Genomic DNA, 18,538 nt, shown 5'->3' on the forward strand with positions numbered 1-18,538 from the left:
TCGGATTCAAATCTGAATTGATATTTTAAAAGTATAATTCCTTCTATCCTATCCTATCTGGACCGCCCTTACTTAATATAGGCTCGATTGTGACCAAATTAAAAACTCGATTTTAGCGAGCCAATGGGCGTTTCTTGTGGGATACTTACAAACAACCTGGTTGCTGGCGTGAGTAGAGTATTTACTCGCCTAGAGATAGAATAAAAAATAAAATTAAAAACAACCTTGTTTTGAAAGGTATTCGAATTGGTGATTATCTGAAAGAAACTGAAATGTATGTATGTACGTTTTTAAAAGGTGACTTAGACATTAGAATAGAGAAATGTAAGTCCAAAATATATAAAATATAGTAAGGATGAGTCTACACATTCAATAAGCCAATGAAAATTGAATTGAAAAATCTATTTTTGAATTTGTCTCATTTTTCTGCAAATACCGATAAATCAATTTAACTCGCTTAAAAGATAATACTATAGATTCCCAAAATAAAGAAAATATAGAATTCTCTATGTTTTATGTGCAAATTCGTTACCAAGAAGCACGGAAATTTAATAAAAAGGTATGTGGAAATAGAATTAATCAATTTCCATTCATTGATCTCTCAACAATATCATGTAGCTCTTATTCTATTTCAATTTTACTTTATGTTAAAGCTTAACAATTTAATAATTTGCATAATATTTAGAAAACATACTTTTTTAATAAATAGCATTAATATGATCAAGTAAACTAATTTTATCTAAACTTATTTTTCGAATGTTCAAACTACGCTTTAACAGTAGATTTGGCAGCACTGTCTATAGCAGGCATATAAAAGAAACACGTATAATAATAAAACAAACCTAATAACAAAACAAAGACCTTCAAACAGATGGAGAAAGAAATCAACAGGGATCGAGAAACAGCAGAAGAATCAATCGGCGAAAACGTTGTTCAACCGATACAAAAGAAAAGAGTGAGGAAAAGTTGCAAAGACACTTGTAATGAAAAATGCGAAGATTTCACACCGATCAAAGACCAGGATATTGCAATAAGACACTCACCCAGGCAACTATCTTTGAAAAGAGCAGGGGTAGGACCTGTTAAGCTCAATAAAAGGTGGCGTATTGGTAAGGAAATTATTCAGTTCAGGTATCCAGTTTATATAAATCATTTCTAGCATTAAATGTGTCGAGTTTCGTGCCCAAAGAAGAATTTTTGAAGGAAATTTTACTACACTACTTTATCCAAAATAAATCAGCATCTGAAGCTCATAGAGTTCTTGTTGAGACATATGGCGATCATGCTTTGTCAGAACAAACATGCATAGATTGGTTTAAGCGCTTCAATAACAAGGATTACAATGTTAAAGATAAATGACAATCTAGAACAACAAAATATAAAAAAAAAGACTGATGAAAATAACGCTACCACAAAGAAAACATAATAGGCTGTCGATCTTTAATACTTATTTACTATATTTTGTAAAAGTTGCTTAAAATAATATATTAATTTTATCAAAAACAGTGCCAACAGTTTCAAGGTTTTCATGTTGTTTTCTCTGTATTTGATATGGATACTATGACTTGCTTCATAATAACCACATAAAGATATCTCTGTTGGGCGTTATCCAATATAATATCTGCATTATGAAAGAAAAACGGGAGTATTTATAGTAAAGGTAAAATAAAATAATTTTTTAATACTACCCTATTCATATGTTCACGAAATAATAAATTACTTAGATGGAAAAACGTAGGTCTACCTATGGCCAATATTTCAAAATATATTGTGTAAAATTTTTCTTATTAAAATAAAAAAGTAGTATAATAAATGTTATATATAAGAAATAGGGAATTATCAATTGTAAATAATTTTTATTTCTAAAATGTTTTGTTTAAAAAGGATTTTAGTAATAAACATTTTGATCCAGAAAATTTATTATAAAATGGAATTAATAAATTAAAGTTGTTCCTACAAAATGTATAAATATAAGTACGTGCTTACATTTCAAATAGAAGAGATTGCGAAATATACATAATACGAATACACCATTCTATGTTATAAACAATTCTTACATCTTTACTTACATTAATTTACAACAATAATTTGATTATATAAAAACATAAAAAATCTACTTCTAATTGAACACCATTTTGAAAATTTGTTATATATTGCACTTTTTATACAAAAATATCACATATACCATGATTCAATTGTACTGAGAAACTATTTTTATAGATCCTAGATACAGTTAACTGTGCATAGGAACAAACATATTTTGTCAATTGTACAACACATAAGTAATGCATAATTTCATGTTCTATAACTACAAAATGACCGAATTTTTTTTAAATAATTTGATTAAAGATCTTAAATATATTTATTTATATAGAGATATGCTGGACGTTATGTTATATGAGAAATTAGTAAAAAATTCAATGTATTTTGTAAGCAACTTTTGAAAATTAATGTGTAATATGGTGTACTATTTTCATTGAAATAAAAGTAAACAATACCAGAATTTTAATATTAAAACTGATATATAAAAGTTGTTTCAATTAAAACCAGATCTTTGTGTTTATAAGTTATTTGTACTACTAAAACTATTAAATGCATTTCGATTTTTATTCAGAATTGATGTCAATTTTTTTTCTGAACGTATAAGAAACAATAATTTTAAAATTGAAAGAAAAACATCTATATATGAACTACGTATGTTGTAATAATACAAAAAGACAATTTCATACACAAATATTATAAATACATATTTACATAACCAGATATCATTCCACACCCAATGAAATATGTTTAAATATATTTTAAACTGAAAATATTTGTTAAGAAGACTTTTAAAGTAGGAAGCGAACCTATAAATAAATGAGTTGTAACATTTTGTTAGTAAGAAATAAAAAAAGAGTATGAGTCAATTCATGTTTTATATTTTTTTTCCTAAAATAATATTGTTAGTTCCTTAATTAAAATGAAAATAAATAAGTATTTCATACTTATATTTATAAGCTGTATTGTTTCAGTCTGTATAAAAAATATTAGATAACTATTGGTAAAGAAATGGTCTGATGTGAAGCTTGTTTATATGTAATAAATAAATTTAAATTACATTTTTCTTTATCTTGGGATCAATTTTTACGATAGATTTGAAATTATTGCTTGTGAAATATCACACCATAAGGGATTTTTTAGAAAATATGAAATCTTCAATGCATTTATAGATAACGAGTGTGAACAAATTAGCCTAAATTTTCTTCTTACTCAATAAAATTCGTTATCACTGGAATGATTGGAACCATTATGTAATGAGTCGTTTAAGTTGGGCGTAGTTGGTAACGGTAAATTCAATTCAATCATGCCAGAGTTCGATGTGGGCAAATTATCTGTAAAAATGGGTGTAAATTATACTATTTAAGTCAATACCCTGTAACAGTTACTTAGATAATTTTGCTTCCTATCTATTTTACTACTTTACAGAATAAGCATTTAATTTTTAGATAAAATTATATTCATTACCTTTCAATGATTATGTAAGCTTCCTGAGGCAAATTAAACTTGTATTTAGGAAGGCGAACATTTTTATCAACAATTATTCACCTATTAACATGAATAATAACATTTATTTTAACATTTTGTTTTATGATACATCTAGTTATGAAATAGTACAAGTCAATTCGTTTTTCTTCTGTTTTCTATTTTTGGTTGCAAGACATAAATTAAAATCAATTACATCCCTGGATTCACTAAATGACGCGTCTATATTTTCATTTTGAGAAGCACTAAGAACTATACTCTCATTTGTAATTGTTTTACTTTTTACATTATCTCTACAACCATGCATGAAACAATCACTTTCAATTTCACCGTCAATCTCTCTTGTAAAAAATACCTTTTCTTCAAAATTAATCAAACTATTGTCAGAAGTAAATTCATTAGGAAGAATATAATTGGTTTCAGGTGTTATTTCTGGTAAATCAGTTATATCATTGGTTTCTTGAACAGCACCGGACTCAATTACTAAATTTCCAAAATGTTTGACGTTTAATATACTATCTTCTATTAATTTATCGTAATTGTTTAATAACACATTGCTTGACATATTTTGATTAGTTTCACATCTATTACTGAAATGATAATACTCTCTTTTCAACATATTTATCGAACGGTAAAACCTCCTTTTAAGCGGTTCATTTGAATCACGTATCAAGTTATAGATAAAATTATATAATTCTTCAGGGGGCGTTGAACCTTTAATATGTTCTTTAAGTAAATCATGCATTTGACAGTCTAGACATTTCTTAAAAAGGCGTTCGCATTCTTTGCAATACCTGTTCGATTTGTCATTTTTTAAATTTCTTCTCGCATCATTAGATATTTCTCCAATAGAAGCTTTCTTTTTAACGCCCTGTTTGGATCTCCTATAATTTAATTTTCTCAATCTATCCTCTTCCAGTTTGACAATTTCTGTATTTGGAATTGATATATCACTATTAGATTTATGTAATTTTTTGCCATATTTTATGGGACACTTGTTTTTTTTATTTAAAACTATTATGGGTTCACTTTCTTTAATGAAACAAGCAGATGTCGAATCAACGCTGATAACTTTTTTATCATAGTTTGAAGGATTTGGATACTGTTTTGTTTCATACAGGTCAGGATTATTTACTAAAGTAATTGATGTTTGACACTGGATATTTTTCATTTTAATAGGAATGAATGTTTTCAAGAATATTTGGGGAATAGGGTGGTTTAATGGATCTACAATGGTCGTTATTTCAACATCAACATAAAATGATTATTATGTATACTTACTATCTTGTGAGGTTTGTTTTTCCAAAAAATTTGGTAAAATTTGCAATATTAAAGCAAGGCACTGAGCTACATTAAAACTAGAGGCACAGCAAAGAGCTGGGGTCAGACCATCATTATCTACTGCTAAAACATTAGCACCTTTTTTTAGAAGTTCTCGGGTAACATCAACTAAACCATTTGTCGCAGCTAGATGTAGTGGTCTGAAAAGGCATGAACATTTAGCATCTAATTTTTTTCTGTGCCGTGCTAAACACTCACGTTTTCTTTTCATTATTTGCAATGTTGATCATGTCTGGATTAAGGCAGTATTCTAAAATTAATAATGCGGTATGGTAATGTTTTTTAAGGCACGCCCAATGTAACGCAGTGTTGCCAAAATTATCACAGGCCAATAAGTCTATATTGAAAGTCAAAAGCAGCTCTAGAATAATCATACAATATATCAATGTTTGTTAATTGGTTAACGGATAATAGCAAGCAATAATTAGAAAATGTCAAAAAATGAACCTGCAACATGTGATTGTCCATACTGAGCTGCAACTATAAACGGAGTTCGACCTTCATCATCTATAACGTGAGCTCCAGCACCAGATTGCAATAAAAGCTTGGCACATTCGGTATGTCCATGGACGGCAGCAATATGTAGAGGAGTCCTTTGTTTTTCATCTTGCAGGTGCACTATATCCTTTCCAAAGTAATTTATAAGTTGCTCTAAACAAATTTCTGACCCAGAAAAACTAAAAAAAATGTTATAGGAATTTAATAGTTTAACATTTTGATCAAAGAAAGCTTCAAAATACGTTCTATACATTTATATCTCACCATGCGCAATGTACTGGAGAATAGGAATTTCCTACTAATTCTTTAAATATATTTTTTGATAACAGATATTTTACACAATTCATATGACCTACAATGATTAGTAATTGATAATTAATGTTCAAGTAAGACAAAACATTTTAAATACCATGGTAACAAGCCCAATGTAATACTGTACAGCCTTGGTTGTCCCTGCTTAAAATATCATTTTCATCCATATATTCCACTATAAGCTGTAAACATTTTAAATATCCGCAGGCTGCTGCCAAATGAAGAACAGTTTTTCCATTAACGTCCTTTGTTTTTACTTCTGCTTTATTCGATAAAAGAAGTTGAACTACATTATGTTGACCATTAACAACCTGCAAATTTTAATATTAATTGAGATAACATATTAGTATTTGGTGGTAATCAATTACAGCTCTAAATAAACAGGAATGCTCATCCTTGTCAACAATATTAGGATCAGCTCCACATTTTAAAAGAGCTTGTACACACTCTATATGATTTCCAGAGACAGCTAGCATAAGTGCAGTTCTTTGTTGTCTAAAATATATATCAAGCTACTATGTATTACATGTTGTATCTGGCTTGGTTATAACCATAAACAATTTATGTGGTTGAGTGACTTTTCATTATATATAAATACAAAATTGATGATTTACATCATTATATTAATTACAACTATAAAAATGACACCAAGAAAAAAAAATTGCATAATTACCTATCGAGCATGTTAACAACTTCATTTTTACTGTTATGAAGCAGTAATGTTAAGCAATGTGAATGCCCATTTTTGGCACTATAGTGTATAGCTGTCATTAAATTAATATTATCACATATAGATACATTTACACCAAAACGAAGTAAAAATTGGACGCACTGACTATGTCCCTCTCTTGCAACTAACATAAGAGGTGTTGTACCTAAAAAAAAAGAAGTTTAAGTTAATTTCAAGGTATCATTTTTAACTTAAAACAATTGTATAAGTGATCAATACCTTGGTTAGTTTGTATGTTAACATCATTATACTTAGTTAATACAGACTTTAATACATCAACATTTCCTAGTTTCGCCTAAAAAAAAACGATAAATAAAAAAATGTCCATATTTACTACATGAATAATGCTTACAGCTAAATGAAGTGGCGTTATATCGGGAAAGCCTTCCTCCTTTTTGAAAACATTTTCCTGAACTATATTTAGTAATAAATTTACTCCTTCAACATTTCCACAAGCAATTGCATAATGTAGCGCAGAGAATCCTATGTATAAATATAAAATTCTAATGGTTTTTATATAAAAATATGAGTAATCATTTTATAATTATGGTTAAACGTTAATAATTTGATTGTAATTAACAAGATATGAAGTTACCTCTATTATCTGTCATTTTTGCATCTGCTTTATGGCTAATTAAATATTCTACACATTTTGCATCATGGTCATAGGCTGATGCTAAAAGTAATGGTGTGCAACCTTCTATGTCTCTATCATTTATTGGACTCCCTATCCCTACTAAAGTGAATACGCATTGGAAATGACCTTGCGCTGCCGCATAATGTAGTGGTAACCGGTCGAAATTATCTTTCAGCTTAAAATCTGCTCCATTACTAGTTAAGAGGTCAAGGCACTCTATGGATCTAACAATGAGGTATTATAGAAGTCGTAACATGAAAATATTAATTTAATTTTTTGATAAAATTTGAATATTTACCCTTTGTAAGCAGCACAATGAGTAGCAGTTCGACCACTGTCATCCTTTTCATTCAAATTGACTTTAGTTTGTAAAAATTTTCTACAGCATTCAACATAGCCTGATAAGCAACACATATGCAAGGGTGTTCTGCCCTCATATCTAAAAATATTTCTAAATATAATAAAAATACTAATTAACACAAAACTTAAATAATAAAAAAATTGATATGAAAATTTTTTTTTAAAAATACTATTAATATTAGATATAATATATAAAATGAATTATATTATACCCTTTTTTGGTAGGACTGGCACCAACACTGAGTAGAGTATTTCCTAATATATCATGTCCATATTGAGCAGCAATATGTAATGGTGTAGATCCATTTTTATCAGCACAATCTATCAGAGCTCCTTTATCTATCAAGGTCTTACTCCTGGTAAACCTAGAATTTTAGTCATATACAAATACGTTTTTATATAACAAATTATATTTTTAAATATCATTTTCTAATTAATAAAATGGTTCTAAATATAATCTAAACGTATAATGAACAATTAATAAACTTAATCATTTTTGAAACAAAAAATTGCCTTGATTTAGTTGGTTAACAGATAATTAAGTTTATATTGAAATGAGAATATGTTACCTGCCATGTATAGCAGTCATATGTAATGGTGTTCTACCATCTGCACTACATTTATTAATATCAGCACCTTTCTCCAACAAAAAGTCAAGACAATCTACACCATGAGTTGAAGATGCAGCAACATGCAAAGGTGTTTGTCCTAAAAACAAATATAATTTTTAAATAATTTTACAATCATAGTATGAAAAATATATACCTCTAAAATTGATAGCTTCAATATCAGCTCCAGCTAAAACTAATTCTTCACAGCACCTTAAATGACCATTAAGACATGCAACATGTAGAGGAGTATTGCCATATGAGTTTTGTGCATTAACTTCTGCTTCAAACTCTAGCAATAATTTGGTAACTGTTTCTAAGCCTAAAACATTTCTCAATAAAAAGCAAAAAAAGATCTAAAAAAACTACCATTTGCAACAGCTACATGTAAGGGTGTATACTGATTCCTATCCTTTGCATTTATATCAGCATCATATTTCAACAAAAGCTCTACAGTATCAGTATGTCCCATTTGTACAGCACTATGTAATGGCCTATTATTAAAAGTAAAATTAATACATTCAAATATCTGACAAAATCTATTTTTTACCTATAATCTTTTTTATCACATGCATTCACTACACACCCACGATTTATCAAGAGCTCAGCAACAAACATGTTTCCATTATAAGCTGCATGATGTAGCGCAGTTCTTCCTGATCTGTCAGTAACTTTAGGTGAAGCATAATTTAAAATTTTGTCAACACAGCTATAAGCATCATGTGCTGCAGCAATGTGTAAGGGTGTTTGGCACAACCTGTAAACAAATGTTATACCAATTCAAAATTTATATAAAGTACAACTTACCTATCTCTTGCACAAACATCAGCCTGATATTGTATAAGTATTTGAACAGTATCTTCTGAATTTACAGCACAGGCCCTATGTAATGGAGTGAGCCATTTATTGTCCTTTGCATTTACACGTGCTCCATTGTCTAATAATATTTTAGCTATTTGTGCATCGCCTTTAAACGCTGCTGCATGTAAAGGTGTTCGTTTTTCACAGTCTAAGAACAAATTACATAAGAAAATATATTTATAGATATTTTAATAACATAATCTACCTGTACAATTAACATACTCAGGATGTGTTACTAAATCCTCGACTTCATCTATAGCTCCCGCAAAAATTGCTTGAATAATGAGAGGCTAAATATATAGAAAAAGAGCTTGTTAATACAAAATGCTATAACCTCAAAATATGTGTTTTAAAGTGCGCTATAATAGTTTACCTGATCCTCTAATTGCAAAATCACCATAATGTTCACGTGTGTTACCAAAATCCAAAACTGATTTATCTATTGCATTATTCTCCAAAATAAAATTTTTAAGTGCGACATATAAACGTCAAACCTACCTTGTTTTGATTTTTTATGCAAGGTTGTTTTTGACATTAGTTAAGCTAGAAATAAATTTTGACAACTGACAATTAAAATTAATTGTTTATATAAAAAAATACAGGTATAATTGTTTATAGATTTTACATATAATTCTGTTATTTAAAACTTAACAAATTAATGTTTAAACTGTTATACATTTATATATGTTAAATAAGTTGCTTATTGAGTTTTATTGAAAAATACTGATTAGGCCACGTAGACATTTTAAACTCTTTAATTGATAGAGTATTTTAGCACTTGATATAGGGTAAATAGAAATGGAAAATATTTCAGATGTTTTTATAACTAATTATATTCCAACAATTTATACTACGCCTAGAACATTAAAATATAATCAAAATGGGCACAATAAAAGTGCTGATGTATTTCTCGAACGCAATGGAGTTGTAATTATTTTATATAACAAAACAAAGGACGTATTAGTGTTAGTTAAACAATTTAGAGCATCCGTTTACTTTCAAGAAATTTCCAAAAATGAACGATTTGGATCTGTTGATGTGTCAAAATGTAAACCAGAGAAAGCTGTAACTTTAGAATTTTGCGCAGGTCTTGAAGATAAGACTTTACCAACTGAGAAGATTGCCCAAGAAGAAATTTTTGAAGAATGCGGTTATCAAGTTTCTACTGAAAGCTTACAGAAAATAATAAGTTTTTGCAACCTGTCTGAAACCACAGGTGCGCAAAGCACTTTTTATTACTGCGAAGTAACTGAAGATCAAAGAATAAATCAAGGAGGGGGAAATTTAGAAGAAAACGAAAATATAGAAGTTGTAGAGATGAAAGTTGAAGATGTACTTAATTATGCCAAACAAAACTATGTTTGTTCTCCTATTAATTTTATGTTTGGCTTAAATTGGTTTTTATATCATAAATATAATAAAAATGTAACACAGTATTCTTTTTTTTTATTATACAATGTAAGTGTGGGTAAAATACTTATAATTTTTTTGTTTCAATTTAAAACTATACCCAATAATAGTGAATCCCAGATATTAGTACATAATCACAATCGAGTATATATATATATATATATATATATATATATATATATATATATATATATATATATATATATATATATATATTATTCTGTAGAATTAATCCTGCGTTTAAATGTCGTGTCTTTAAATAAAAAAGATCTATTTATGTATAATTAGCAGTGCAATTGAATTTGTCATGTATTAAAAAATTCTCCTTAGCAATTTCTTAAAGATATTCACACATAATTTAGTTCGTTTTAATCTTTTTTAGTGAAAGTTAATGTTCTGTTGCAAAGACAATTCAATAAATGCAACTTTAAATGAAGCAACAAATGAAGACTCGGCTCACGAACAGTATACACATGCTGAAGCATGGCACCTGCAAACTTTGTAAAAAGATCAAAGATCGCCAGATCCGTTTGGTACCGCGCCACTAGTTTAATATACTCCCGTTCTATTGTTTAGGCCAGCGCCATTAAAATATTTCACGAAAAGACAATGTTCTTTTACTGAGTCTGCTATTTATATCAATATCATTGTTGTTGATTTTTCCTTGCCAGATAAAAAAAGTAATGTCACAATCTTGAGTTAAATACGAGTGTATCCAGTAAACTCGTCTCACCACGCACATCAAATATTCGCAAGTCTACAACACAACCAGTACAGCTACATCCAAGAAATACGAAAAACACTGAATTTATTTTTTTTTGTGAAAAATTAATTACTGGTCCAAATAAAAAATACTATATTTTATTTTGTATTTGAATATATTAAATATGCGTGGTTTTGAGTATTGATAAAACTACCGACTATTACTAAAATATTTTATTGTTATCTTAAAGCATTATTAAATATTAACTGTAATCCTATCGCATCCAGATAGTGGTTTTCATCAACCAAAACAGGCTATTTATTTTATTTGTTTTGTATCTTGTATTTACTTATTTAGGCTTATCGATAAAAACATAATAATGTGTTGTATTGATTTTATTTAATTTTCAAGTGAATAACTTCAAGCGAATAATACTTTTGATGTGTATAAAACATTTATATAGGCACGACTAAAAAATTGTAGATATTCTATAACGAATTAAAAATGAAGAAGAATTATATAATATTTCAATGAATATAAGCAGTAAATTGTACATAACATAAATACTACAGCTACAACAAATTTTAAAAAAATGTAACAAATACACATCTTAACATTGTCTTTATTATTGTCTAACAGTCATACTAAATATTTTCAAAGAACTGTTAGTTGCGGAATCAATATAGGAAAAATTAAACAAAAATTAAATTATATATGAACATACATTTTAAATATAATAAATTGTGCGTTAATAAAATAACTTTACAGGTTTTCTGTGACAGTATTTCTTAATTTTTCATAGTTGGCACCTGAAAAGGTTAAAATGGTATTTTTATTTTTGATAAAAACAAATGTAGGCATAGAGGAAATGTTATATTCCATAGCGATGTCTTCACACTCATCAACGTCGACCTGTAAAGAGAAAAATATAATTTGTTTAGAAAATATATCGTAAAATAATAACAAGTAATTACCTTTAATATATGGATATTTGTGAATTCGGCAGCTAATTCCTCCAGCTTAGGTGAAATCATCTTGCATGGGCCGCACCAAGTAGCGAAGAAGTCGATGACGACCAACTGGTCTCCAGCATCGTTAAGTTTTTGTTGCAAGTCATCCTAAAAAGGTATATATTATATTACATTTTACTATAACAAAAATAAAATTGGGAAATACTCTATATTAATATTAATTTACTATACTATAAAATCATATTAAAGTTTCACTGGGGACACTAACAATAGAAAGACATCTAAAATAGGCAATTGTTTAGTGTTTCACAACAGGATATCAGCTATTGTATAAATTGTATTTGACCAATGATCAGATCGGGAAATTAACTTCCGCTTTGTTAACATCAAAGAAGGAGACTCAAGATTGTTGGTTTGATTATAACAATGTGTTTAGATTCATTAATTTTGCGGTTAAAATTTTTTACTATTAAGAGATTATTTAAATTTATAAAGATGGCGGATTGGTTAACGCAGTAATAAAGGCAACAGAAGAATCCTGAAGTTGGGATAGTCGCTAGTTCGAATCCTGCCACTGCATGGTTTTAAATGTATGTTTTTGATTGTCTAACATTTGTGATTGACCTTAGGCAAGAGTGCAAAATCCGAAAATGAAAATGATCTCAGTCACGCCAGTAACCAGACTGGGTAAGACCGGATATCTTCTGAGGATCTCCAAGTTAAGGCTTAATGCCGAGGACCGTGGTTCAGAGTCCACGTTAAACAGTAGGTCCAGTCCAGATAAACCCTAATTAATAAAAAGAAGACTAAAATATAATAAAAAAATGAAAAATATTTTATTCATAACCACTTGGTCGGCTAAAACATTAACTGAAAACATTAATTTATTGCTAAATGAATTTGACCAATATCTCAAGTTGTACAATTATGAAAAATAAGATGATCCGTTAAAATATTTGTATACGATATAGTTATAAAATTTTGGTTACACTACCTTTCATTATATTTTAATTTAAAAAATGTACAATTTTATGGATGCTAGTTACAGTATATTTATTTATTGATACAATTTAAGAGGATGACCGCATAAGGGATCGGCACGACAAAAATAACTTCAATACAGTACAGAACATTTCTAACATTGCTTTGAAAAAATTGTTATAAGTTGTTTATTTATTTTGTGGGCCACTAATTTCCAATTTATCGTAATTTTCATATAACTTTTCAAATAATCAATTTAATTTTGTTCCAAGAATATTAGATTTTAGATATTTAATTAGTTTTGAATGACACAGTGGTTTCAATATCTGTGTTATTGGAACTAAAATGAACCATACTGTCGATCCATTGACCACAAATTGCTGTAAATTACGAGTAATGGACACTTTTGGGTATAGAGCTCCACTTTCACAAACCAAATGAATGTACATTTATGTTCTAATTGTAGGTTTCTTACAAACAATTATTTTCGAGAATTGTTTAAAACATATTTATTGTATTTTCAAATCACCATTTGCAAAATCTGTTAAGATCATGTAATTTTCCAATTACTAATAGAAGTTAAAATTTAAAAATGTTTAAATTATTCAAATTTCATTTAAATAATTATTAATAATAACCAAAAATCAATATACACCAATGTATATTGAGAAACATATTTTAATAAGATATTTTGTTAAAATACATTATATTTCTGTAGCCCTTATAGATTTCCTTGATCCCCTGAAAATATCCTTGGATGATAAACACTTCATTTAAAGGATGGCATAAGAAAATATGATCCAACGTAAAAACTGGATTAATAGTAACTAATTATGAGGAATTTGCAATAGATCAATTACAATTCATTATACTTTTTGATAAAAATGTACAGTTTTGGTTGGTGATGGAAATTTCTAATAGTCGACACTCAAAACGCTTAAAGGGATTGAAATGTTAAACCCAACTTAATCATCATAGGAGATTACTATTAATTTAGATTCAAAGAAAAAAATGATTGCTATTTAAGCAGAAACGGGACAAAATGATATTGCAACCTGACAATGCTGTAACGTATCTGATAACGCACATGTTCAAACATCCGTGAAAACGTATATGGAAATGTTTAAATAGTAAGGTTCACACAACCTCTTGCATTCACTAGACCTCCTCCTGTTGTCACTTCGACCAATCGATTCCGCATTTCCGGTGACAGCACTAGCATTTTAAAAAAGTAACGGGCTGTGATGGATGATGCTTTTAAATTATACAATTACAATATACAATTTTTCCTAATAAAGGCTTTGAAGAAATATTAAATAGAAATTTTTATAAATAAAACATAAAAATTAGTATATTAAGAAAAATACTGTTCATATATATCAGCAATTTTTTTTTCTTATAATAGATGATGATTATAAAGACCTTTATTAAGTGTATCATATATTCTACATAATAAATAAATAAAAGAGTCACAAAAACAACATCGCATGACTATGAAATACTAATTCTTGATAACTTCTATATATGACGTATTATGCATCACACGATATATACTTGACATATGTATATGCCAGATAATATAATAAATACAAATATTGCATTTTGTTTTTATCTAATTCATTTTTAACAAGCTGTATAAACATGCATGCTAGCGAAATACATTTTTGATATATAATTAAAAATAAATAAAAAAAATCGCCAATTTAATTGATTTAATTTAGAATAAATGCAAATAAAATTATACTATTATCAATCGCCCAATTATATAAAAAGGAAAATTATCACCCCCAGTTATTTATTAAACACATAATATAATCAAATCGAGTGGTGTATTTATGATAGGGTGGCCATAGCGTGTTTGCATAAAATATTCCTAACACAGTTTTAGCGTTGATATACAAATTCAAGTGCTTCATTATTCCATATTGTGAAATATCATCTAAAAAAGTACTAAAACGCTGTTCTACGTAATATTTTTCCAAAACCTTAACACTATTACAAATCCAATATTAAATTGTTATTTTTTATTACTTTTCACAATTCACCGAATACGCTAATTATCGTAAGATAAATCAATTATATTTTTAAAGGTTATCTCCAAGTAATGTTACTTTTGGTAAACAAGAACCGCCTGATTAGTTTCGAAAGAAAACAACGAAAATACAATATAAATTGAAACTACATGGATATAATGGTATAAAGACAAGGACACTATGTGAAAACATAAGAAATAAATGTTGTTTAGTATAATCATAATTAATTTAATTTTTAAAATATTAACACCACAACGCCGTGATGTAATTGTTTTAAGTGCTAATCATGTCACGTGAAATTATCTAAGATTTCAACCTGAAGAAATTACTATTAACGTCAAGGTCGAACAAAAACCTGTATCGACAGTAAAAATACTACTATCCGGAGATCGCCTAGTATATACACATAATCGATATTGTAATTATGCTATTATTAATCATATTTCATCCAATAGACGGAGTGGATTGTTATAAGAAAATATGTGCCCACTGAAAGGAACTAAAACTGCAGAATATTTTTATCGGTGACAATTGCAGAAAAAGATAAATAAAACAAAATATGTTTACCAGACAGAAATAGATCTGTAATTTATTTCGATTTTCAACTGTTCGCTTTATTTTCGACTGTCTAGTTTAATGGAAGTTTCGAAAAGTTTTCGTCTTCAGATTTTTCGCTGTTAATTTGCAAATTTCTCGTAGCTTACTTTTAATCATTATAATCTAAAAGCTATAGCATCTGCATCAACGTAGTTATAGCATCTGAATCAACACTAACCAAAACATTTAAATAAAGTTAAAAATAAATGTATTAAAACTGTACGTTGGATTAAAACTCTATTCAAATACCGATTTATATCAGCTAATTTCTAATTCAATTTTATCCATCCATCATCCAACCATCATTGATATGATAATCATAGGCCCCAGATAGAGAAAATATTTAAATGTATTATTAATATATATTTTTGAATATGACTTAGAAAAATCGTCACTAATGATATCATCGGTAATACATATATGATGTTTCCACATTAGTCACGTATGTAAATTACGTTAGTGGTGAATATAAACACATGAATAATAATTTTAAACTGGTAGATTGTTTCATTTATTATTATTAATGTATTTTGTCTAAAAAATTTTACATTATTATATGTGTATACGTCAAAGTAACATAATAGCAAATAAACCAATTGGGCGAATTTAGTAAATAAGTAAAAAAAGAAAATAATTCAGAGGCTAGATTGTAACGAAACGATAATTTTGTGAAATAAAAAGTACATTAAAATATGTACGGAATTATGAAGTTATTTGACCTATTTTGAAAACCTAGTTAATTCGCTTAGAATTGTACAACGTTTTCATTATTTATTTTTTCATTATCTTAATTGATATAGAATTTCATAGCACCGCAGAGAGAGAGTAAATATTCCTAACAAATAAGATATAGTTTATTATGTGTATTTTTATAACTTTAGGATATATATAAAAGGCAAGATATTTTAAACACATTAACAAATTCAAAAAGAACAAAAAAATCTATATTTCTACATCTATTCAGATACTTTCTGCTGTAGAGCAAAGAAAATTAAACTATTTGAGATAAAGTAGCATTCGTCGCAACGGAATTCTAGACATCACGTGTTATATCTGTGGAATAAATCGATTTCTATACTCATTAAAGGCATTTATATATAAACACTAATCATATATTGCTGCAAAGGTTTTCAAAATATTGCAGTCAACATTAACTTGATTAAAGAACTTGCTTAAAACTTTATAATTTAAGTTTTTTGTTATAAAAGCAGTTTGTAAACATTAAACATAAATATAGGTCAAACATTAAACTTGGTTGGTTAAATATGCACAGGTACTGCAAGTTGTTTTAATCTATATTAGTTTTGATATTAACTTATATTAACTACTAATTTGATTTAATCTATGGAAAACCAATTGTACTTTTAAATAAATACGAGCTAAAACGAAATAAATTTGTAATGTTACACGTAACGTATTTTATTTCGTAATATTTCAATACTAACACACATAATAACATTGATCCTGATAATCTCCTTTCAAAAACGCCAACTCATTCATCGGAGAGCATTCTCAAGATGTTTAAAATTACAATCATTCTGTGTGTAGAAATCTAACCTAGTTTTAATACTCCATATTTTATTGACTAATAAAAAATCTGAAGCATAACTATGATCAAATTTACACAGATCTATTTTAAAATAATGTTAGTAATGTATTACACGAAACTACAAACAAACCAATGTGTCAAGGATATTTGATTCGATCCATGCACCAAATATTTTTAGACATTAATTGGATTATACTTATTTTTCCACATATAGAACTTTGTTATATGTTATTTATATTTTACAATAATTTCAATATACAGAAATTAATATATTATATGCATGAGTGAATATAAAAAACGTGGTATCTTTATGACACCTGGACGAAGTACCATTTAAATTTTCAAATGTATGTTTGGTAAAACATAAAATATACTATTACATACCTTATCTTTAATGTGAGTAACCATTGTGTTGAAAATAGCAAATAATCGCTTGAAACTTGACAAAATCCAACCGAGAAACCCCTCAAGATTATTTGAACTGACAGAGTCTGCCGATTGAAATATAGTCCGAGTATTCGGTTGAAGGGGATATTCAATTCACCGCTATTTTCTATCGCTATCGTTATTGCGGGTAAAAAGAGAGAGATGTTATAAACGTAAATTTTGACTTTTGATTGTCACCGATAATCTTGGATACTACACAGTTAGATCGGCTTTGTCGCGCGCAGGAACATGTAAAATAAAAGAGCAAATAATCCGGAATTATATAAACCTAACTTATCCTTTTTTTTACAAAAACACCCTAAAAAATTGTATGAAATTGATTAGTCAGCGTAATGTTTTTATATTCGTTTATACTTTTGAAACGTAGTAATGGGTTATAAGTAAAACAATATATTATTTTATTATATGAAATATATTACGTTTTACATTTAGATAGTTTAGAGACAGCTGTAGAAATAATTTACAAGTAATAAAAGTATATATAATTTGAGATAATAAACCACTATCGGCGTTTATAAATTAAATAACTAAATACAACAAAACTAGTATACATGTAAAATGTATAAAAATATAAAAAAACTCTTTCTGTTTCGTAATATGAAGTTAGATTTAAGGAAAACATATAAATAAAGATTGTGTAATATATGAAATACAAAAATGTACAATATATCTAATTACTAAATATATTTTTAAGGCCAAACTATGTTTTATAAATATCACAAATAGCGCTCCATGGCAACAATAAAGTATTTATCGGTAATATAATACTACATCTTAACAATAATACTGATACGATTATCTAATTATTTCTATGCTATAGTAAATAAATATTAGGGCTGTCAGTATTTATTTACTACAAAAAGTATTTTAGCTAAATACAGAGTTAACCTTATATATTCTTATAGATGTGACAAGTTTTATGAAGTTTTTAAATATTTTCATCAATAAAATAATTACTCATATCAATTTTTTTAG

At 27.8% G+C, this 18,538-nt stretch overlaps 4 protein-coding genes across 7 annotated transcripts; 2 read left to right on the forward strand and 2 right to left on the reverse strand.

Annotated features, from left to right (window-relative positions):
• Positions 1 to 108: 108 nt before the first annotated feature.
• On the forward strand, positions 109 to 2,909 carry LOC143192826 (uncharacterized). 3 transcript variants are annotated; one of them, XM_076398537.1, is made up of 3 exons: positions 109 to 168; positions 872 to 1,109; positions 1,160 to 2,909. In XM_076398537.1, exons 1-3 carry the CDS (start codon positions 124 to 126, stop codon positions 1,357 to 1,359), a joined length of 483 nt encoding a protein of 160 aa, XP_076254652.1. In that variant the 5' UTR covers positions 109 to 123; the 3' UTR covers positions 1,360 to 2,909. The 3 variants fall into 3 exon arrangements, with proteins under 3 accessions (XP_076254652.1, XP_076254653.1, XP_076254651.1); XM_076398538.1 differs by lacking the exon at positions 109 to 168 and adding an exon at positions 304 to 324; XM_076398536.1 differs by lacking the exon at positions 109 to 168 and adding an exon at positions 422 to 559.
• On the reverse strand, positions 1,902 to 9,406 carry LOC143192825 (uncharacterized). Of its 2 annotated transcripts, none has more exons than XM_076398535.1 (20): positions 9,246 to 9,406; positions 9,078 to 9,162; positions 8,819 to 9,020; positions 8,562 to 8,768; positions 8,381 to 8,505; positions 8,169 to 8,333; positions 7,973 to 8,111; positions 7,616 to 7,768; positions 7,342 to 7,482; positions 7,002 to 7,267; positions 6,759 to 6,889; positions 6,626 to 6,701; positions 6,350 to 6,551; positions 6,045 to 6,171; positions 5,774 to 5,987; positions 5,629 to 5,716; positions 5,314 to 5,543; positions 5,065 to 5,227; positions 4,807 to 5,006; positions 1,902 to 3,374 (listed from the first exon to the last, which is right to left on the reverse strand). In XM_076398535.1, exons 1-20 carry the CDS (start codon positions 9,270 to 9,272, stop codon positions 3,253 to 3,255), a joined length of 3,063 nt encoding a protein of 1,020 aa, XP_076254650.1. In that variant the 5' UTR covers positions 9,273 to 9,406; the 3' UTR covers positions 1,902 to 3,252. The 2 variants fall into 2 exon arrangements, with proteins under 2 accessions (XP_076254650.1, XP_076254649.1); XM_076398534.1 differs by lacking the exon at positions 1,902 to 3,374 and adding an exon at positions 3,514 to 4,752.
• A 122-nt stretch (positions 9,407 to 9,528) lies between these two features.
• LOC143193637 (uridine diphosphate glucose pyrophosphatase NUDT14) lies at positions 9,529 to 11,354 on the forward strand. Its single transcript, XM_076399965.1, has 2 exons — positions 9,529 to 10,330; positions 11,343 to 11,354. The coding sequence occupies exons 1-2, from the start codon at positions 9,671 to 9,673 to the stop codon at positions 11,352 to 11,354; spliced, it is 672 nt and encodes a 223-aa protein (XP_076256080.1). The 5' UTR covers positions 9,529 to 9,670.
• Positions 11,355 to 11,365: 11 nt separating this feature from the next.
• Positions 11,366 to 17,659, reverse strand: Trx2 (Thioredoxin 2). The gene is made up of 3 exons (XM_076398539.1): positions 17,501 to 17,659; positions 11,960 to 12,103; positions 11,366 to 11,897 (listed from the first exon to the last, which is right to left on the reverse strand). The coding sequence occupies exons 1-3, from the start codon at positions 17,522 to 17,524 to the stop codon at positions 11,748 to 11,750; spliced, it is 318 nt and encodes a 105-aa protein (XP_076254654.1). The 5' UTR covers positions 17,525 to 17,659; the 3' UTR covers positions 11,366 to 11,747.
• Between the last annotated feature and the right edge of the window lie 879 nt (positions 17,660 to 18,538).

Source organism: Rhynchophorus ferrugineus, unplaced genomic scaffold (genome assembly GCF_030347505.1).
Source record: "Rhynchophorus ferrugineus isolate W39M unplaced genomic scaffold, kcgeb_rfMv2 rfM3, whole genome shotgun sequence".
Classification (NCBI taxonomy): Eukaryota; Metazoa; Arthropoda; class Insecta; order Coleoptera; family Curculionidae; genus Rhynchophorus; species Rhynchophorus ferrugineus.

Bases quoted from the DNA above. Each gene is read 5' to 3' on its own strand.
- LOC143192826 (XM_076398536.1), top strand. From the start codon at position 509: ATGTTTTATGTGCAAATTCGTTACCAAGAAGCACGGAAATTTAATAAA. The intron at 560-871 runs GTATGTGGAAAT...ACCTTCAAACAG, and splicing joins CACGGAAATTTAATAAAAAG to ATGGAGAAAGAAATCAACAG. The intron at 1,110-1,159 runs GTAAGGAAATTA...AATCATTTCTAG, and splicing joins CAATAAAAGGTGGCGTATTG to CATTAAATGTGTCGAGTTTC.
- LOC143192825 (XM_076398534.1), bottom strand. From the start codon at position 9,272: ATGGTGATTTTGCAATTAGAGGATCAG. The intron at 9,163-9,245 runs GTAAACTATTAT...CTATATATTTAG, and splicing joins TTTTGCAATTAGAGGATCAG to CCTCTCATTATTCAAGCAAT. The intron at 6,552-6,625 runs GTATTGATCACT...CTTTTTTTTTAG, and splicing joins TAACATACAAACTAACCAAG to GTACAACACCTCTTATGTTA.
- LOC143193637 (XM_076399965.1), top strand. From the start codon at position 9,671: ATGGAAAATATTTCAGATGTTTTTATAACTAATTATATTCCAACAATT.
- Trx2 (XM_076398539.1), bottom strand. From the start codon at position 17,524: ATGGTTACTCACATTAAAGATAAG. The intron at 12,104-17,500 runs GTATGTAATAGT...ATACCTTTTTAG, and splicing joins TTACTCACATTAAAGATAAG to GATGACTTGCAACAAAAACT. The intron at 11,898-11,959 runs GTAATTACTTGT...TTCTCTTTACAG, and splicing joins CAAATATCCATATATTAAAG to GTCGACGTTGATGAGTGTGA.